The following is an 18804-nucleotide window of genomic DNA, read 5'->3' on the forward strand; positions in this document are numbered from 1 at the left end:
TCTGTTGAAACTCTTTAAACGAGCCGAGCTGTAGCTGGAACATCTGCACAGAAAGAGAAGCTCATAGCTGAGAGGTTGGTAGTGTCTCAGGGAAAAGATAGCTCTGTGCCAAGGTATTCCTTCCCTCCTGAGAGAGGCCCCGCCATTCAGCGCTATGAGGTCAACAAGTACAGACCATTACCCACAATGCCCTTGAAGAGAAAGAAAAAAACAAAAAACAAAAAGAAAAAATATTCAGGGCTGTTCCTTTAAGATGGTAAGATGGGAGCTGCCTGAATTCACTCAGAGGCATGGCTGCAGCCAAGATGGAGAAGAGGAGGGAGAGGGAGGAAAAGGCAGGAAGGAAGAAAACAAACATGTTCCCTCGATGTGGAAAGGGACAGACTCGTGCTCCTCTGCTTCTTCTGCAACACTGTAAAGTTACAATTATTCATATTGTAAAATTATAGGTGTCAGTTTGCTGGTTGCTTCGCTCGCAGAGAAGGAGTCTTGTTGCTAGGAGAGGAGAGAATCAGCCTTCTCTTATTGGCCGCTAGGATGCGTAAGATGGCCCAATGAGAGCCCTGCCCTGAGCAGCAGCGCAATAGTAGAGCTACCCCCACATGCAGACCTGATTAATATGTCAGACATGTTTTATGGGTTAACGTGAATCAGGCTGGATGTATTGAAAACACTGCAGCAGGGGTTTAGTGTACGGGTATTTGCTTTTTGTGTGCAAGTCCACAGAACACGCATGCCAGGGAACTGCCAGGCTGACAAATCATACACAGTGCTCTGAGGTCAAAGGATGCTCTTGATTCTGAGTAGTGTTCACAGGCACACATACACAGCACACTCACTGTACTAATGAACTGAAAACAGACTAGACTGGAAATAGGGTTCCTCACCTGTGCGTGATTATCATGAGAATGCAGCACAAAGGAGGAGCAGAAGTGAAAAACTTAACTCTGTTTCAGCAGTCAGATGCTCCTCAAAAGACGGTTGTTACGAATTGGGAACACACTGTACAGTTGTTAATATGACGTGCATCTCAAAACAAATCTGTCGGGAAATATCTTGTGTGTGGGGTGTTTCTTTTAACGTGACAGGTGGAAAAAAATACTTTTTTCTTTTCAATGACAGGGTCAGTAAGTTCGAATTCTCTGTACTTTTTCAAATAAATTCTTGAAACTTTTTTTCCATGGTAGGCACATTTATCTCCAAGACTTGCTTAACCTTAACACAACAACAGCTTTTTCAAAGTGAAATAAATACTGTCTTACTTACATTTTGTAGTAACTGAAATGCTAAATAAATGATAAATAACTTTTCATATACCGGCATCCTGAAATCAAAGCAGCTTCATAGAAACTCAGATACTATTACTTTTATTATTCACACCCTATTTATCCTTCATAAAGACATATTAAAGATACCGCAGCTGTTGGAAACTTCATTCAGCCTCCGAGTTAACTCAGTAACCTGCAAAATGTGAAATACGTACTTTATGTATCCTTCTGCTGCTGAGTTATGGAGCTGAACGCCAGGGAAAGTGTATTATTTGCAGAAAAATATGATGTAACAGCAAAGTTGACCTTGAGTTATCATTTCAATATGTTATTCTGTTAGACATTTGTATGAAACGCTGTCATAATAATCCAATGAAAATGACCATTTACTACTAAATTCTTACTCAGCCTTCCTGGAGCTGAAGATTCTCATGAGCTACACCTGCACAGGCAGACATACATAAACATAATGGCGTCATTTTTTTAAATCAAATTTCCTTTTGTTTTTTTGTGTAAGCTAAACAACGCACAAGTAACGCCATATTTATTATGTTTTGTGCGTTTTCTGTGTCCTTACGTCTGACCCGGTCTCCTGAACATAGCTTGTCTTTAACAGCTTAGGGGAATTTTTTTCAAATTTGGCACAAACTCTCGCTTTGACTCAAGAATGAACTTATTAGAATTGTGCTCCGAGGTCACTGTGGTCTCATAACTCAAAAGAAAAGAAAAGAAAAAAAGTCACACAAACGATGCGATTGATACGATGTGATATCGACATAAAAAGGCAGATTGGGGCCATATTTTAGATATTAAATTGGTTACAGTAATCTTTGTGCCCACCTTTCAGACTCCTACGATATTATGAGTCTGCAGCTTGATGGGTTTACAAAGGTGCGCAACCACAAAGCAGTAATTGTAGTCTGTTTTTTTTAAGCATCACATGTAGTTCCTACTCCTTCTGTTAAATAGCCTCCTGCAGCCTCCTTTTGCACACCAGAAATTAGTCCCCTTTAGATCATTGCAGGTTTATGTAGATTTAAAAGCGCGAACACGGTACAGTTACACAGGTGCTTTCACTTTCACTGATTAGACCCCTGCTCAGAGCTGTGTGGGCGTGTCCCCACCGCTTCACTGACATCCCTCCTTAGTTTTATTTATTGCGCGTAAACAGACTGACAGACGCTGATGTTGTTTTCATGTACAGTAACATCCCAGTCAGACCCTCATGTGTTTTTGCATTTACATATATTTACATGGACATTCTGTTTCATTGGCTGCTTGAGCAATCTCTCTGCTCCACGTCAACATTATAAATCTGTGGTGTGCGTTGGCTCGCTAAGTTGACTAAGAAGTGAGAGGTCATCGGTTTAAATCTCCATCGCGATGGTTTTGCTTTGCACACATTTGCTCTTCGCTCAAGTGAGAATTTTATCTTTTCACATTTGATGAAACAATTACAATTCTTGTAAACTTGATTGAAAGTCCATTAAGCTCAAGGATGGCTTAAGCTCAGGGGGTAGAGTCAGTCATCCCCTAAGGACGTTTGGTGGTTCAATCCCTTCCTGCTCCAGTCTGCATGCCAGAGTATCCTTGGGCAAGATACTGAACCCCAGGTTGCTTTCTGATGCATTCATCAGAGTATGAATGTGTGTAAATGGAAGATTGAAAGCACTCAGGTGTAGAGAAATATTTGTACATATGTTTTTGTATGAATGAGGCTCTCCGAGGGCTCCCATAGAGTAGAAAAGCATTTTATAACAAAACAGCCCATTTACCACTTTCATTTCTATATTTCGACTAAGAGAACAGTGACATTCACTATCAAAATGTTTGCTGGGCGTGTTTGTTGAGCTAATGTAGCATCCATCTTTACCCAATGTCCGACTGGGCCGAGCTCCATCAAAACACATGAAAACAATCGTGTGGTTGGGCGAAAGTGCCAAATTTGAATTTTCATGTGTAGGGAAAACGTATCAAAACACACTGGGAGACGCTCTTTTTCTCTATGATGTTGCCATGGTTAATTTTTATGAGTGAAATATTTATGGTAAATCACAGCATATTTATATATATGTATTTTGTGAGTGAGTTTGTGGTTGGTACAAAGCAAACAGTTACAACGATCCTGCATAGTGACTTTCTATGTATTTAACAGCTTAAAGATCAATGAGGATTGTTGGTGTGATGTCTGTCAGTTCTCCTGAACTCTGGGATTTTTAGTCTCTTTCAGCACATTGTTTTGGTTTCCCAAATGGCAACTTTGCTCTTTCAGTTCAACCTCACTGCTTTCTGCATTGATTCCAGATGATGCTTTTAGCCATTGATGGACAAAAAACTCACCGCAAAGCACGAGTACTTACTGAAGACTAAATGATAGAAACACAAAGACGTGAAGAGTAGACCAAAGATTAAAAAAAAAAAAGAATATTGGACTTTGTTGGTCAGGTGGAGCTTAAACTAGAAACTCATGTTGCCTGCATAACCTGCAAAATTTATCACAACCAATGTATTGCAATAATGCACATTAAGGGCTCATCTTCTAGTCAAAGTAATTTTTTTTAAAGCCCAAAAAACAAAATGGTAATACATGCAGTTAAACTATATTTACATTATTACACTCTGTAGTCATTCTGTAGTCTGCTGTATATAATACAACAATATCCAGACTAAAATCCAGCTTCTCTATAACATAGTAACCCTCCTGAGAAGACTGCAGCAGCACTGTTCTCAGGGGTGTCTGGCTTCACACATTTGTGATTTTATACAAAAGGCAGCAGCTTTTTAGAGTTATTCATATCACCATCAAAAAACAAGCTAAAAATAAATGTTGTGCTTTTTATGCCACGACTGATCACAAACCGCTTTCCTGCCAGGAAAATCACAATTCGTGACCCGAGACTCTACCGGCTGCTTCAATAGACATTATTCTGCTTCCACAGAACCCGCTGCTTTGTAGCAGCAAATCAAACAGTGGGTAGTGCATATGAGCACAGTCGTTCATGTTACTTGCTGTCTGCTTAATGTTTGTGCTGTAAAAGACTGAGATGAGTTCAGCGAGAATCTTTAGGTATACATTTCTATTGCGAGTGTCTGCTGTGTGTTGAAAAGACAGCAGGATACTTTGAGGAGAAAGTTGATTAACTGAACTGATTAATATGAGGATTTGCTACAGGAAAGACAGCAGCTGTATCTGCCAGCACGTTTTTCCTGCAGAAAAGAAATCTGAAACAGTTGATCCCTGAGCTGTTCTGACTAAACAGGGTGGATGTAAAAATAAATCACATAATTCTAATTTATTTAGTGCCGTCGTTATTCTAGTCACTAACTTTTCTATTTAGATAAAACAATACCAAAACAACACACCAGTGATGAGCACTGATTGAAGGTTTGATCAGCCGCAGCGTTGTTGTTAAAGTTTTTTTTGAATCACCATTGTTGTAACAAAGTGCCATCTGCAGCCCTCCTGCAGATATTAAAAATGCATGTTCTGTCCTACAAAAGCATCCCAAAACTTTAAAAGCTAGTTAGAGAACCCCGCCCCCCAAACTTCTACATTTGGAGGTGTAGTTTTGGGTCCTGTTGCTTTAACCGGCTGTTGGGAACAGTTTTTTTCTTTTCCTTTTCTCCTTTTCCCCTTTGTACAATCCTCTATGAAAATGCGCATCTGTTCTCTGGCCACACACGCAGACTGAAAAGTGAAGCTTGAGTTACTCTGCTTTAATCCACAGTTTCGATAATAGTCTGTTTGAAATCCCTTTTTTCCCCTCTTTAAAAAAAAAGTTCTACCCTTTTCTTTTTTTTTATCTTATCTTTTTTTTTCCCCTCAAAGAGGCACTCTTTTCCAAGTGTCCTATAAATACAGTTGTTAAGGTCACAGATTTGGAAATAACCCCTGTGAAGTTCAATGCCGGGCTCCTCCACTGTTTGCAGTGTGTTTTTGAAGTGGCAGGGTGGGCTGGCAGTTACAGATTGTCCCACTGTCACAGGGTCACAGGTTTGATCCCTCTTATAGCCCGTGTGGCCATGTTGAGCCCACCTCCTTCAGAGACGTTGCCCCTGCCTCACCCCTTTGTTCAGACTGTTGTATGAGACAGAAAATGGGTCCGTTACGATTCACAATCGCAAAGCTGAAAACAGCCTTGCAGTTCACGAGGTTTACAATACAGAAAGCGAACATGGTTACAAAACACACACGACACAAAGTGGTATACAACTTTTTTCTTAATTTATAAATTAATTTAAATAAATCCTGGTCAGGTACTGAGTCGTTGTTCCAACTCTGCAGATCCAGAACGTGACTGAAGGAAGGTAAATGTCATCACATGCTGACCTCTAGTGGATGATGTGTGGATCTCTTATAAACAGCAAAGAAACCAAAAAAACCCTCCAAAAAGCCACACCTCAGTTACAACTGTGTAGAGCTTTTTCATTCATGGGTTTTCAAATTCATCTTCTAGTGTAAGTGCAGAGAGTTTAATCGGTTTTTGAAAAATAGCCTCTATTGAGTCATAGTTTAGAGAGGACCTCTAATAAATTCTCTACACAGTAAAACCATTTCCTAGCCTATTACATTTACTACAGAAATACGTCTGTGAATGATATTCTGTATACTTCTGAAATCTGGGTGAAGCGCACCCAGACTTTAATAAAGCATGCGTTTCAAATTTAGACCACTATAAATGTGTATTATGCATTAGAATAGTGGAGGAAGTACAAATGGCACACACAGTTATCACTTACATGTAAAATACATGTGCTTACATAAGATTTACATAATCAGAGTTGGCACTTAATGCAGAAATGTGTTATTTAACTGTGACAAAATTATTTTATTAGCACCAATTTTTTTTTTTTAGCCTTCTAGTTGAGCCCTTGTAAAAAAATTTTTAGGTTTATACCATCACTAATGGAATTGTGTTTTATTCATTTATTTAAAGACAATCCTTACTTTTGAGGAGCTGGAGACCTCGATGTGTCTTTTAAATGTTTAAACATGTAGCATGTTTTATTGTAACACAAAAGAGTAATTTGGAAATTAAAAGCTGTCAAATTGTGGATTAAGAGTTATGTTTTTCCCTACAGTGGAGCAGAAGTTAACAGAATTAAAAACTGTATGGTAAAGAAATGCCACTTAGTTTTAATACAATTTTCAATTCTCAATTAAAAAGACCCCATTGTTATGTAAAATAGGGTCTGTTTAGTTTAAGTGATTTGTGTGACACTTAGTCTATTTATGGGCTTAATGTATACTGTGAAACAAGTAATCTGAACAAAGGTAATAACAAATTAACGATTAATATCTATATTAATGTCAAGGATGCAAATTTGATTGCTATACAAATTGTTATAATTAGCAACACATGTTGACTTTATAAAACCTGGGGCCTTAAATGTACCACTTGCCAGTAAAAGACTGTAAAAGAATATTTGATGTGAGGAATCGTACTTATGTACATTATTCTCAACCATGTGTTTTGACTGATTCAGTGTGTGAAAAGAATCCAGACACTTCACCTCTGAAAAGTGTTAATGTTGAAACTTTAATTAAAAAATTATATTTAAAAAAAAACAGTACAAAAGTCAGATTTGTAAAAATTTTTGGAATAAATTTCTTTAAAAAAAAAGCATTTTGGCACTTGGGTGACCACAGATTTACTTTCAACTGTACCCTACAAGTCCTACCAGTCGAAAATCCATCCAACACTGATCACACTTCACTTGACAAAGCTACCTACCTCCTAATTCAGAACAAGCTAACAGCTCAGTCATTAGAGTAAAAATGGGACAGCAACCTCCAACGTCTATTTGCAGCAAACTACTAAAGAGAGATAACATAATCTTACTGGATATGATAAATCCGGTTATTGTAATACTCAGCACACTGCTTGTATTGTCAGTGAAATATGGTGATAACATAATGTCTGGTGATCCTCACCTGTAGTGAATATCTGTAGACAGTATATATGTTAAGCATAAAAAGCAGCAGCAACTCAGTACCATCTGATATATAACTGGCTAATGCTTATTGATGCGTTGTATTCATGGCCCATGAATCATGGGGAGTCTAAAAAACAAGAAGTTTATGCAGAGGCACTGAAGGTACCGTGGAAGCCATAAGCCATGTTAATAGGCGCATAGGCTCTTCCTAGCTCTTCAAAAGTCTTGGCATCCAAAATCAGGAGGAAGGTCCCTTTATCCTGGAGAGAAACGATTGATGGCGTTAACACACACAAAACAAATCACACTTCTCTACACACCACCACATAGTGAAAGACTTCACTTAGGTTCAGTACACCAGGTGGAGGTATGCTTGAGAGGTGTGCATGTCTTTAGAATAGCAGCTTTGCTTAAATTCAAGGACCAGAACGCATTGTGTGTACAAAAGAATAATAAAAGGGTCCTCATCCAGTGTTTCAGGGGTAATTAAAACTGATTAGGATTTTAAAATAAACAGACGGGCAAATGAACAATTGACATTTGCTATAGGGGAGATGGACACAATAGCATAATGCTCAGTTTTGATTCAGGCTGCCCAATGTGCTGTCAGGAAGACGGACACTGGGATGTAGTAGAACACCATTTTTGGGAAAGAAAAAAAAAAATCTTACGTTACTCAGAAAATCTTTTACTGGCACCATTAATGTAGCCAGCAAGTGCACTTTCTGCCATTAATCTTGAAGGCTTTAGAAAGTTCTGTTTTTAAATTCCAAAAATTCACTCGCGTAAATTCAGCAATGAATATTTATGACTCTGCTCGTCACCCACATGAATATTTATGATAGATCGTGTCCAGCTGATTAAAGAATTTGAAGCGGAAAGGAATCAAGCTTAGGCGGACTTGCAGACATGCTGGTACCTCAAATTCAGGAAACCATAAACCTCTGATAACGTCATGAGACACAACAAGGTTCAGCACATTAGGTAGATGTATTTGCTACGTCTGTGCAGCCGAGACTCTTACCTGTGACGGGGTGAGAACCACCGAGAGGATGACACCATCATCTTCCTCCACAGCATCAGGTGACGGCACAAACACAGGCTCTGAGGGGTAGAAACCCTTCTGGTACCAGACCTGTGGATGATCATTTTCACAAGTGTCAGTGTTTTTTCAATTTAACTCCACATTTTAAAGTTGCTTTTGTTCGCCATCTTAATTTTGCTTCTTCAACTACTGGCTCAGTTCCAGTCTGGCGCGCACACACACACACACACACACACACACACACACACACACACACACACACACACACACACACACACACACACACACACACACACACACCTGAATGCTCCCAGAGCAGCAAATTGCTCACACTGATAATCACAGTTGCTATGGAAGCAGTCAGGATGTAGTTAATTTTTCCCAATGTTACTTCTACATTTTTGGCCAAGTTACGTTTAACAAGAGTAATGGTTTAATATTTCACGTGTAGTTCATCTGAGGCATCGTTTTGCCTAGTTTTAAATATTTTTTACTAAGTAACAATACATAAAACTTTAACTCTGAAAGATCATGAGCTTTTACTGTGACAGCCCAGATGTAGTTGAATGTATAGACAACTGTCTGCAGCAGTGTAGGAAGACAGTTGATATTAACCAGAAAGAAGCTGCAATAAACCATCCATCCATTCGCTTCCGCTTATCCTTTTCAGGGTCGCGGGGGGCGCTGGAGCCTATCCCAGCTGTCATAGGGCGAGAGGCAGGGTACACCCTGGACAGGTCGCCAGTCTGTCGCAGGGCTAACACTAAACTAAGGGCTAGCAATAAACCAATATACCATTTAAATTATGTTAACTAATAATTTACACAGTATAACAGCAGTGAATGTGATCAAATTCACTAACGCTCTCTCATCGTCTCTCATGTTTAAATGAGGTGGAGCCCTTTGCACAGTATCATACAGACCTTGAATGTCTTGTCCTTCAGGTCCATCTTGAGCAGAGAGTCTCCCACCAGATGTCTGAAGCCACAGCCGTAGAAATAACGGTACGGATGTGTGTTACATCTGGCGTAGTTGATCTGCGGGAACTCCAGGCCACCGTACTCATGGAGGTCTTCTCCGTGGAGATCCTCGTGCTGGCAGAACACCTATTGAAAAAGAGGATGAACTACCACCTAAGGTCAGTCGAGCGTGCGAGCTCTGTGACCATGAGCTTCACCTTTAACTGGACTCATGTTTCTGCAACCTAGTTATGTGAACTCTGATTGCCATACATTTGTTCTAACATACTAGAAATTATGTAAACTTCCATACACACAGGTCAAAAACTACACAAACTGCAAAAATGATAAAAATCACTACAGAAACATCTCTTAAGATAACAGAATAGATTTTGTGCTGATGTTACCCATCAGTCTAAATATCCCAAATTCACTAATCAGTAGTTTTACAAATGTAGCGGTTACTTTTAAGCAGGCTTTTCTAATTTTATGAAAAGCCTTTTTTATGCGTTTCAACCCCCTCCCAAAAACCTAGTACTCATTTTGTTAACTTAATTTTCTGCATCTGTTCATACCGTAGTGTGGCGTTAACATTTCTACTCAAGGGAACGCTTTACTTCTGCCACTTAGATTAATTTCAAAATAAGAAGCTTAATATTTTCACTGCCTGCTTGTTGACTTGTACAACACTGTATGAGTTGTCAAGACAACTCATTTCTGGTTACTGCCTCCAGCATGTGTGCTACAGGTGAACTGTAAATGAAGGCATGAGCAAGAAGTCAACTCACCTTGTCGTCACCGATTTTGACACACGATGCATTGCTGCAGGGTCGAGTGTTCAGGTTCTGGTCTTTTGGGGTTTCATTGGTCACATGCAGTGGCAGAACAAAACGCCGAGGGAAAACCCTGCACAAGGTGTTGTACACCTGAGAGGAACAATATTTGCACATTTTAGATATTTGGTTAATTCAAATCTGAACAGACTGAAATCCATAAAGCTAACACTGAATAGCTTTCTCACTAAATTATTTAGTAAATTAGCAAAGCCGATGACTCTGCAATAGTCGGCCTCATCACTGATGGGGACGACAAGGAGTACAGAGGTCTGACCCAAGACTTTGTGGACTGGTGCCAGCTGAACTACCTCCAGATCAACGCCAGTAAAACCAAGGAACTGGTGGTAGACTTCCGCAGGCACAAGCATTCTCCACTGCAACCACTGAACATCCAAGGTATGGACATTGAGGCTGTGGACAGCTACAGGTACCTTGGTGTTCATCTGAACAATAGACTGGACTGGACTCATAACTCAGACGCCCTCTACAGGAAAGGGCAGAGCAGGCTGTACCTGCTGCGGAGACTCAGGTCGTTTGGGGTGGAGGGCCCACTCCTGAAGACCTTCTATGACTCTGTGGTGGCTTCTGCTATCTTTTATGGTGTGGTCTGCTGGGGCGGCAGCATCTCTGCTGGGGACAGGAAGAGACTGAACAGGGTGATCCGAAGGGCCAGCTCTGTTCTAGGATGCCCTCTGGACCCAGTGGAGGTGGTGAGTGACAGGAGAATGGCGGCTAAGCTGTCATCCCTGTTGGACAACGTCTCCCACCCCATGCAGCAGACTGTGACAGCACTGAGCAGCTCCTTCAGTGGGAGACTGCGGCACCCACGGTGTGGGACGGAGAGATTTCGCAGGTCTTTCCTCCCCACTGCTGTCAGACTCCATAATAAAGACTTTAACTGATCAAGCACACACATCCATACATATGCAATAATACCAAGTGCAATAATCCTTTCTGTCATCGTTGTATTTTTACTCAGTTGTATATAGTATTTGTATTTGTATTTGTATTCTATTTTTATCTTATTGTATATTTATTTTATTTTATTCTACTGTATATAGTATTTTATTCTATTCTGTACAGTTGTGTACTGTATTTATTCTTATTGTATTCTAATTTTTGCCTCATAACTTTTGCACTGTCCACTTCCTGCTGTGACAAAACAAATTTCCCACGTGTGGGACTAATAAAGGTTATCTTATCTTATCTTAAAGCCAATATTGTCTTCCCCGGTTATAAATATTTATTATGCCAAAACTTAAGTACAGTGAAAAAAAAAAAAAATCTGTTTTTCTTGCTACATTTATTTTGTAACAATGTGTTCATGCAATTATACTGACCTCATCCAGCGCGTCTCCTGATTTACGCAAGTTCTGGATGAGGTAGTTGTTGATGGCTTGGCCGTCGTCGGAGCAACACATATCGAGCATCAAGAATCCATCCTCCTCAAAGGCGTTGATTTGATGGAAGGTGGAGAAGGCTTTGGTGTGGTACTTCACTGAGCTGACCTGCGGTACAGCGTATACAGTTACAGAATTTCTGTCAAGTACTTCATTTCGCTGTAAACTACAAGGACACTCTCCTTTAAGGACAGTACTCCTCAACATCACCATCACTTATTCAGAAGACAAATTATGTTAAAAACTTTAAAATAAAATCAACATGGAGTAATAAAAGCTTAATATGTACACACAACATGCTTATTACATCTGTTACATTACATTCTGAATCACCTAGTTTTCTCTGTGTAGCCCTTTAAATGGGGCCACTCTAGGGAGTTTTCCTACTGCAATGTCATTGCAAATTTGTGGCGCTAAGCAGAGATGAACATTTTCAGCCTAGGTGGCCCCCTAATGGCCTGGAGTGGAATTCAACCAATGTTTCAAATCCACACCCAATTTAAACGGATTCTGTCTTTGCCTCTTTTTACATTTACATTACATGCAGGCTTGCTAGTTCTTGCATAATCAATCAACAGGAACATCAGTTGTTATTGTATATAAATATAATATTGAAGTGCAGTTAAAAAAATATATTAACAGTCGCATCCAGTGGCGGTCCTAGCCTGTTTGGTGCCCTGGGCGAACACTCCCTCTGTAACATAAGGTATTGTTTTAGTCTGTTACTGTTCCTACTTTTACCATTTCTTCTTGGAGCAACTGTAACGGGGATTAGGGATTAATAAATGGCCTGTATTTGTATAGCGCTTTACTAGTCCCTAAGGACCCCAAAGCGCTTTACACATTCAGGCATCAACCCATTCATGCACTGGTGATGGCAAGCTACATTGTAGCCACAGCTGCCCTGGGGCGCACTGACAGAGGCCCACCTACTGGTGGTGGTCTGACCACCACCAGTAGACAACAGGTGAAGTGTCTTGCCCAAGGACACAACGACCAAGACTGTCCAAGCCGGGGCTCGAACCAGCAACCGATTACAAGGCGAACTCCAAACTCTTGAGCCACGATCACCCACATAATAAAGTATTCTGATTCTGATTGTTTCAGGATGACCTGCCATTATCCAATGACACATCTGCTTACCTGTATCTTTTGCTCGTTTCTCCTCCTCTTCTTTTCTCTTTTTTCTAAACTGAGGACCTGATGGCTTTGAACTTTTCTTTTCCATCTTCCAGTGGTTTTAATTTTGCACTCCAGTATGAACACCTATCCCTCAACCCAAGGATCACCACAACATGATCTAACACACCTACACCTTAGTTCACAGATTCACTTTGTCTAGGGTGCATTTCTGAGATTTCTGAGACAACCCAGGATTCAAATCAAGAATACATAATGGACTTGGATTTACAACATTATGAATGAAATGTGCTCTATTTGGCCCCCCTCCCCTTTCAATGGGTTGTGTGTGAGACTTTAAATCATCAAACTGTAAATTTTAAATTGTTATTGATCCCTTTATCCCTGGTCCTAAAGGGTATGTTTATTTTCTTACTCTTCTTATATATATTGTTTGTTTACTTGCACTGCTGTAACTGGAGCCTCGTTGTCTCGTCTCTGGACTGTATGCGGAGATGACAATAAAGTTTACTTTGACTTCAGCAGCGAGCAGGCGCACCGAGGGCTCTCGCCTCACTTTTCGTGTATAGAATTTCAAAAAAACATCGGTGCAAATTATAAGTCTGTATCATAATGTCTGGTGTTTTCGTCTTTGTTGGTTTGTTTTTATTTTGTTTTATTTTGCGAGTTGGTTATTGGATGCTGCTCCAGCCAGCCAGAGAATCCCCCGCCGCCCCGCCCTCTCCTCCCTGCGCCGCAAGCAGCAGGTGCACCTCGCAAACGGAGGGCGCCCTTACTCCCAGCAAATGGGCGATAGAAAACCGATCGGTGCCTATGCCATTCCCAATATGCGCTTGCTGACGTCGGGGCAGCATGAGTACGAGCATTTTCTTTTTTCTTTTTTTTTGCCGATGCCCGTGATGCCGCCCCCCACCATGATGCCGCCCCGGGCAACCGCCCGTGTCGCCTGTATCTAAAACCGCTACTGATCGCATCTCACCTCGCCTGTGTGCTTGTTCACGAGGTGGAAGACTGTCTCCTGTTTGGGATCCCAGTAGATTCCATCACTCAGAGCCTTCCCTCTTAATTTACATGTGACTATCTTCAGCAGGTCCATCTTGACTGGCTGCTCGATGAACACCACGTAGTTCTCAGACATGGCTGGAAGCAGGAAGAAAAAGATTACCAAGCTTTGCAGATGAGGGTAGCAAATGGAAAAAAAAAACAAGCATAATGAGTGGTACCCTGGTGTGCTGCCTTACCAAAGCTGTGGTAGTAGGAGGGATGGGACTTGTTTGCAGGCACAATAGAACAGAGGATTTTGGCTCCTTGCAGAGTGTCTTCGCTTTCCGTCTTCTCAGGAGGTACTCTGATGATATTGTAGAGGACTCCTGGAAGGAGAAGTGTTTTACAAAAAATTGTTCCATCCATTTTCCATCCATCCTCTTCAGCTTATCTAATTCAGAGTTGCTGAGGAAGGGGGAGCTGGAGCCTATCCCAACTGTCATGTGTGAGAGGCAGGGTACGCCCTGTACCGTTTGCCAGTCTGTTGCAAGGATAACAGAGACAGACAACTAGTGATGTCTATGGCCAATTTAGAATCAACCTAATTAACCCAACCCAGTTAATCTAATGTGCATGTCTGTGGACTCTGGGAGGAAGCTGGAATGCCTGGAGAGGCAGAGATGACGCACTTTCCACAGAAAGACCTAAGTCGGCCAGTGGATTTGAATCCAGACACTTGCTGTGATTTGACACTGCTAACTGCTGCACCTCCTTTCTTCCAACAAAGTACAGTTCATTTCTTTTTTTCTAAATCAAGATAAAAAATAAAAATAAATAAATAAATTTTAAAAAGCCATGTAACTGTGCAGACTTTAGTGTGGATACTTGACTCAAGGAACAAACCTCTTCTTCCATAGGAGTTGCCCATGTTGTAGGTGGTACCATCTGGATCATAGTGGGGGTGAGCAGTGGCTCCATTTACTGCAATGAACTTACTCCAGTCCACCTGCAAAACAACAGAATGATAAGGATGTATACTATGTTTATACCAGACTACACAATGACAAAGAAATGCGTTTACTGCACATAACAAATGACATTACCTTCTCTAAAGTTTCTAGGGTCTCTGGGTTCACTCTGTGCATGAAGTTTGTCTCTGTGCTGACATAGTAGTCCCCTTTGTATTTCACAAAGCTCACACTTGCATTGTCTGTGGGTTCTGTAGCAAAGACAAATAAAGGATGGCATGTTTTTTTTAGGACTGAAAGCTTTTCTCCTTTTAAAGAAATTGGTCTGCTATACGATTTACAGTTTGTAGTTATACTGGAGGGTCCAGTGGGAATGTAAAACATTTTATGCTCCCCCTGGTTCCCCACTGTAAACTTGGGTATATACAGAACACTTAAGAAGCTCCATCCCAGGAGGATTTAGCAAAGCAAAGTTATAAACTTGATTTTATCTCTAGCTGTCGTGGCTCTTCTGCTTTTTTAAATTAACTGCAGCAGAAAACCTGCTTTTTGATCCATTATGCACATATACTTCATCCCACTGTCTTATTTACTCACCAAACTTCTCAAAGCGAGAAAGGAATCGCTGGAAGAAGTTTTTACAGGGGTCGGGCATGGCAAGCGTGCCAAACTCAGACATTATGATCCGGTCCCGCTCGCTGTTCTTTTTGAAGGTATCGCTCTGCAGGAACCGACTCATGTACGTCACCTCACCTCTCTCAATCTTGAACTGGTGCAGCATGGCCATCCCATCAAACCAATGGTTGTAGCTGTCATGAAACACAGATGTTAAGGCTCGACTCCATTGTTATAGAAATGTTCATTTTGTGCTTTGCAGCAGGTCTTTATAACTCACTGTGTTTCTCCAAACTCAAACTTCCCAGGGCCATTGCGGAGGAGTTTGCCATTGATCCAGGAGGGAATGGTTCCCTCTAATTTGGTAGCTACTGGCTCAGGGGTCTCTTCAACAGAGCGGACCAGGGCAGCAATTGTCTCCAGCCCCTTCAGTACCTTGCCATTGTGGGCATTTTTTGCCTGATCTGAACCCAAATGAAAGAATGGACAGAAATTACCTTTCTTTAGTGCAACTTTTGCTTTACACTTCTTACAGTTGGACAATATTTCCCTTTTACTTAGTAACTGCTGTAAACAACATTTCTGGCAACCCAAGTATAAACTTTACTTTACTGGCAGTTCTGCATGCAGCTCAATAAATTAAGAAAAAATAAGGAATGAAAACAAGCACTCAGGGTCTGTGCCACATTAGAGCTCTTTAGTTGCCCAAGCTTTGCTTCTGAGCAGAGTTTAAACACATTTGGCTTGGTAAGTTTTACGTAACACTGTTTGTCCTTCTGTCAGCATCTCGGGGATATAAAAAAATAAAAATAAAATAAACGACTCCCCAACTTTCACCTTGATTAAGAAACATTTAAAACCTGCCATTACTTTTTCAAGTGTGCATTTACTTGTCTTTAAAAGGTCGTTCATTTAAGTGTCACAGCTACTAAAACATAAAATATAAAGTATAAAATAACAGTGACATTGAAATCTGCTGTTCTAGTTTAGGGTGGTCCTTTGTTTCAGAAAAGCTACAATAAACAGCTCAGTGCCCTGCTGAGATCTTTAGGGAGAACCCCGTTTAACCACCGCTTCAGATCCTCAGTGAAAAAGTCACCAACTGCTTCTCTGACTCCAGTGTTAAAGACGCATGACTTAAATTATTCACAACAGTCAGCTGTACTGTTACCATCCACCCCTGCCACTACTGACAGGGAAGGGCTTCATTTTTACAAAAGCAAAAGCACATGATTGTTTAAACAACAGTATATTCTGGAGATCCACTCAGAGAAATTACAATGTACAAAAGTTTCATTTCTGGAGTTTGAGACAATGACAAACATGTCGCTTTAAGCTTGTTTATCCAAATACACCCAGTGGTGTACTACTGGGTGACAAATTAAAGAAAAACCTTGAATAAATCGGTGTTGAAACGATTAGTTTGATGTGGAGGGAAATTTTCTGCTATAAGTTATGGCTAATTATATTTGGCCTACAGCAGACGGGCTGTTACAAAATCCCCATAAACGTGGCGGTTGTGCTGTAAACAGCTAAGCAGCAGATATCCAAGTCTCCGATTACAGCCTCAGTTCTACTCTGTTTTCTGGTAGTGCAATGCCTGCCGAGTTTTTCATATCCACCGGCCTGTGAAATTAAATCCACACATGCCAACGTGAGGCTTAAAGAACACTCTGTACTGATATTACTCTACATACAGTCACAACCGCCCATCACCGCGCTCAACAGTCCAGCTGATTTATAGAGATGCAAATATGATAAATGCGATTTCATCAAGTGCGCTTCAAATGCTCGTGGCTTGTAAAACGTGCAGCTTCCTGTAAGTTATGAAACCAGCAGCGCATCGTTCTGTGCAATCTGAACTGTATTACTGTACAGTATTCACAACAAGGAGGAAGCTTACCTGCACGCTCGAGCTTCACAGATGACATGACAGCTGGTGGATGCAGTTCCTGATTTCTATATCCGTGTCCTGCTAGACCACAGAAACCCACTAGTGTGCGTGGAGCTGCGACAGCCGCCTGCAGCGATAAACTGCGTTATGTAAGCTATAAGAGAGAGAGAGAGAGTGAAAGAGAGAGGGAGAGTGAAAGAGAGAGGGAGAGAGTCACTTGTGCCTGCCTGGGCTTGCAGTCACACACGGTGCTAACAAAACAGAGGTTATGAAATAAGGTAGGCAGAAAAAAAAGAATAAACATTTACAACAGCAGCTACATACAGGCCTATACAATCATAAGCTACACCTGCTTTAAACCACGTGGTGTGCTAACAGGTGATTTTCCAGGTTTCTATGTTGTATGTCTAACATCTTTGCTTAGGGGCCATGTGACACATCAAACTTATTGGTAATGTCACAAGAAAAACAATGGTGTGCTTGGTTTCAACGTAACTTTATTCTTTCATGAGTTATTTACAAGTTTCTGACCACTTATAAAATGTGTTCAATGTGCTGCCCATTGTGTTGGATTGTCAATGCAACCCTCTTCTCCCACTCCCACTCTATAAATGTGTTTCTAAGGCCACAAGAAGCAGAACAAAGGCAAGGAAAGTCTGAGAATCAAATACACAGGAAGGTGATTAGGAAAGTGGAGACACAGCGGGGACAAATCAAGAGTAAGAGAGGGGGAAGCAAAACTGAACATAGTGCACAAAAGACAGGAGCTACTAAAATAAAACAAGAGGCAGAGACAAAGACAAAGCTGACATAAAGAAAAGTAAACAAACAGACATGACTGACTTTACAGGGAGACACTAAAGGACGACACATGGGAAAGAGTTAAAGGAAACAGGAAGGGAAATTACTAAATATTGCACAACCAAGATATGAGTAGAAGAGAGATAAATGTCTTAGTACTTTTTAGGAGCACTTTAGACAACTTATTTACCTCCAAATGTTTTTAGCAGCAAGCAACTGACAAACTATGGCAGTAGCATCTATGCTAATGCAATTTATCTTAACTGTTCTCCAAGTTAAGGTTTGCCTCTACTCATTCAAAACATAGTGTAGGTGTAATAGAATATCGTTGGCAATTGAGGATAATAAACATAAAACAAGACCACTCAGAGAGCGCAACTCCCCCTGAAGGTCAAGGGCTAAGGACTAAAGCCTTGATGTTTTTATTACATAAAAATTCTGTTTTAAGGAGCTCAGACAAAGAAAGTGCTTACTGCATCACCCCCCCCAATGTCTCCCATGACTAATATATTGCTTTAATATACACCAATAAGAACAATATAGAATATATGAATCAGGACTCCAAAACTTTACTTTACAGTTATGGGTTGCCGATCACTTTATTCCTACATTTATGTGTATCTATAACATTATATATATAGTTTTTGGTCAACTTGTAAAACAGATCACTCTCATTACTCTGCAGAAAACACTGGTGAAAACACAGAAGTATGCAATTAAATCAAGAAAATGTAGAGATAATAAATTTAAAATATTTAAGTGTGCAGAACTGTAAAAATGGAGTAAAGGAATTTAACTTATGCTAATTCAGCTACTAGCGCTTAAATGTGTATCATTTGTATGCTTGTTTTGTGTCTGTTCATTTATTTATGGTCACATAGTTTTATTCTCTAAAATCTGCATACTTATCGCTAGCATTTGTTTTCAGCTGCACATAGATGACTGTATTGCTCTTTA

At 40.5% G+C, this 18804-nt stretch overlaps 1 protein-coding gene across 1 annotated transcript; it reads right to left on the minus strand.

Annotated features, from left to right (window-relative positions):
- Window positions 1-6853: 6853 nt before the first annotated feature.
- On the minus strand, window positions 6854-17458 carry LOC308386474 (carotenoid-cleaving dioxygenase, mitochondrial-like). Its single transcript, XM_080866033.1, has 12 exons — window positions 17056-17458; window positions 15433-15616; window positions 15135-15346; window positions 14673-14788; window positions 14473-14575; window positions 13827-13955; window positions 13565-13725; window positions 11386-11553; window positions 9998-10135; window positions 9174-9356; window positions 8230-8340; window positions 6854-7465 (listed from the first exon to the last, which is right to left on the minus strand). Exons 1-12 carry the CDS (start codon window positions 17081-17083, stop codon window positions 7349-7351), a joined length of 1650 nt encoding a protein of 549 aa, XP_080722159.1. The 5' UTR covers window positions 17084-17458; the 3' UTR covers window positions 6854-7348.
- Window positions 17459-18804: the final 1346 nt, after the last annotated feature.

The sequence above is a fragment of the Rhamphochromis sp. 'chilingali' genome, assembly GCF_963969265.1.
Source record: "Rhamphochromis sp. 'chilingali' genome assembly, chromosome: 19".
In the NCBI taxonomy this organism is placed as follows: domain Eukaryota; kingdom Metazoa; phylum Chordata; class Actinopteri; order Cichliformes; family Cichlidae; genus Rhamphochromis; species Rhamphochromis sp. 'chilingali'.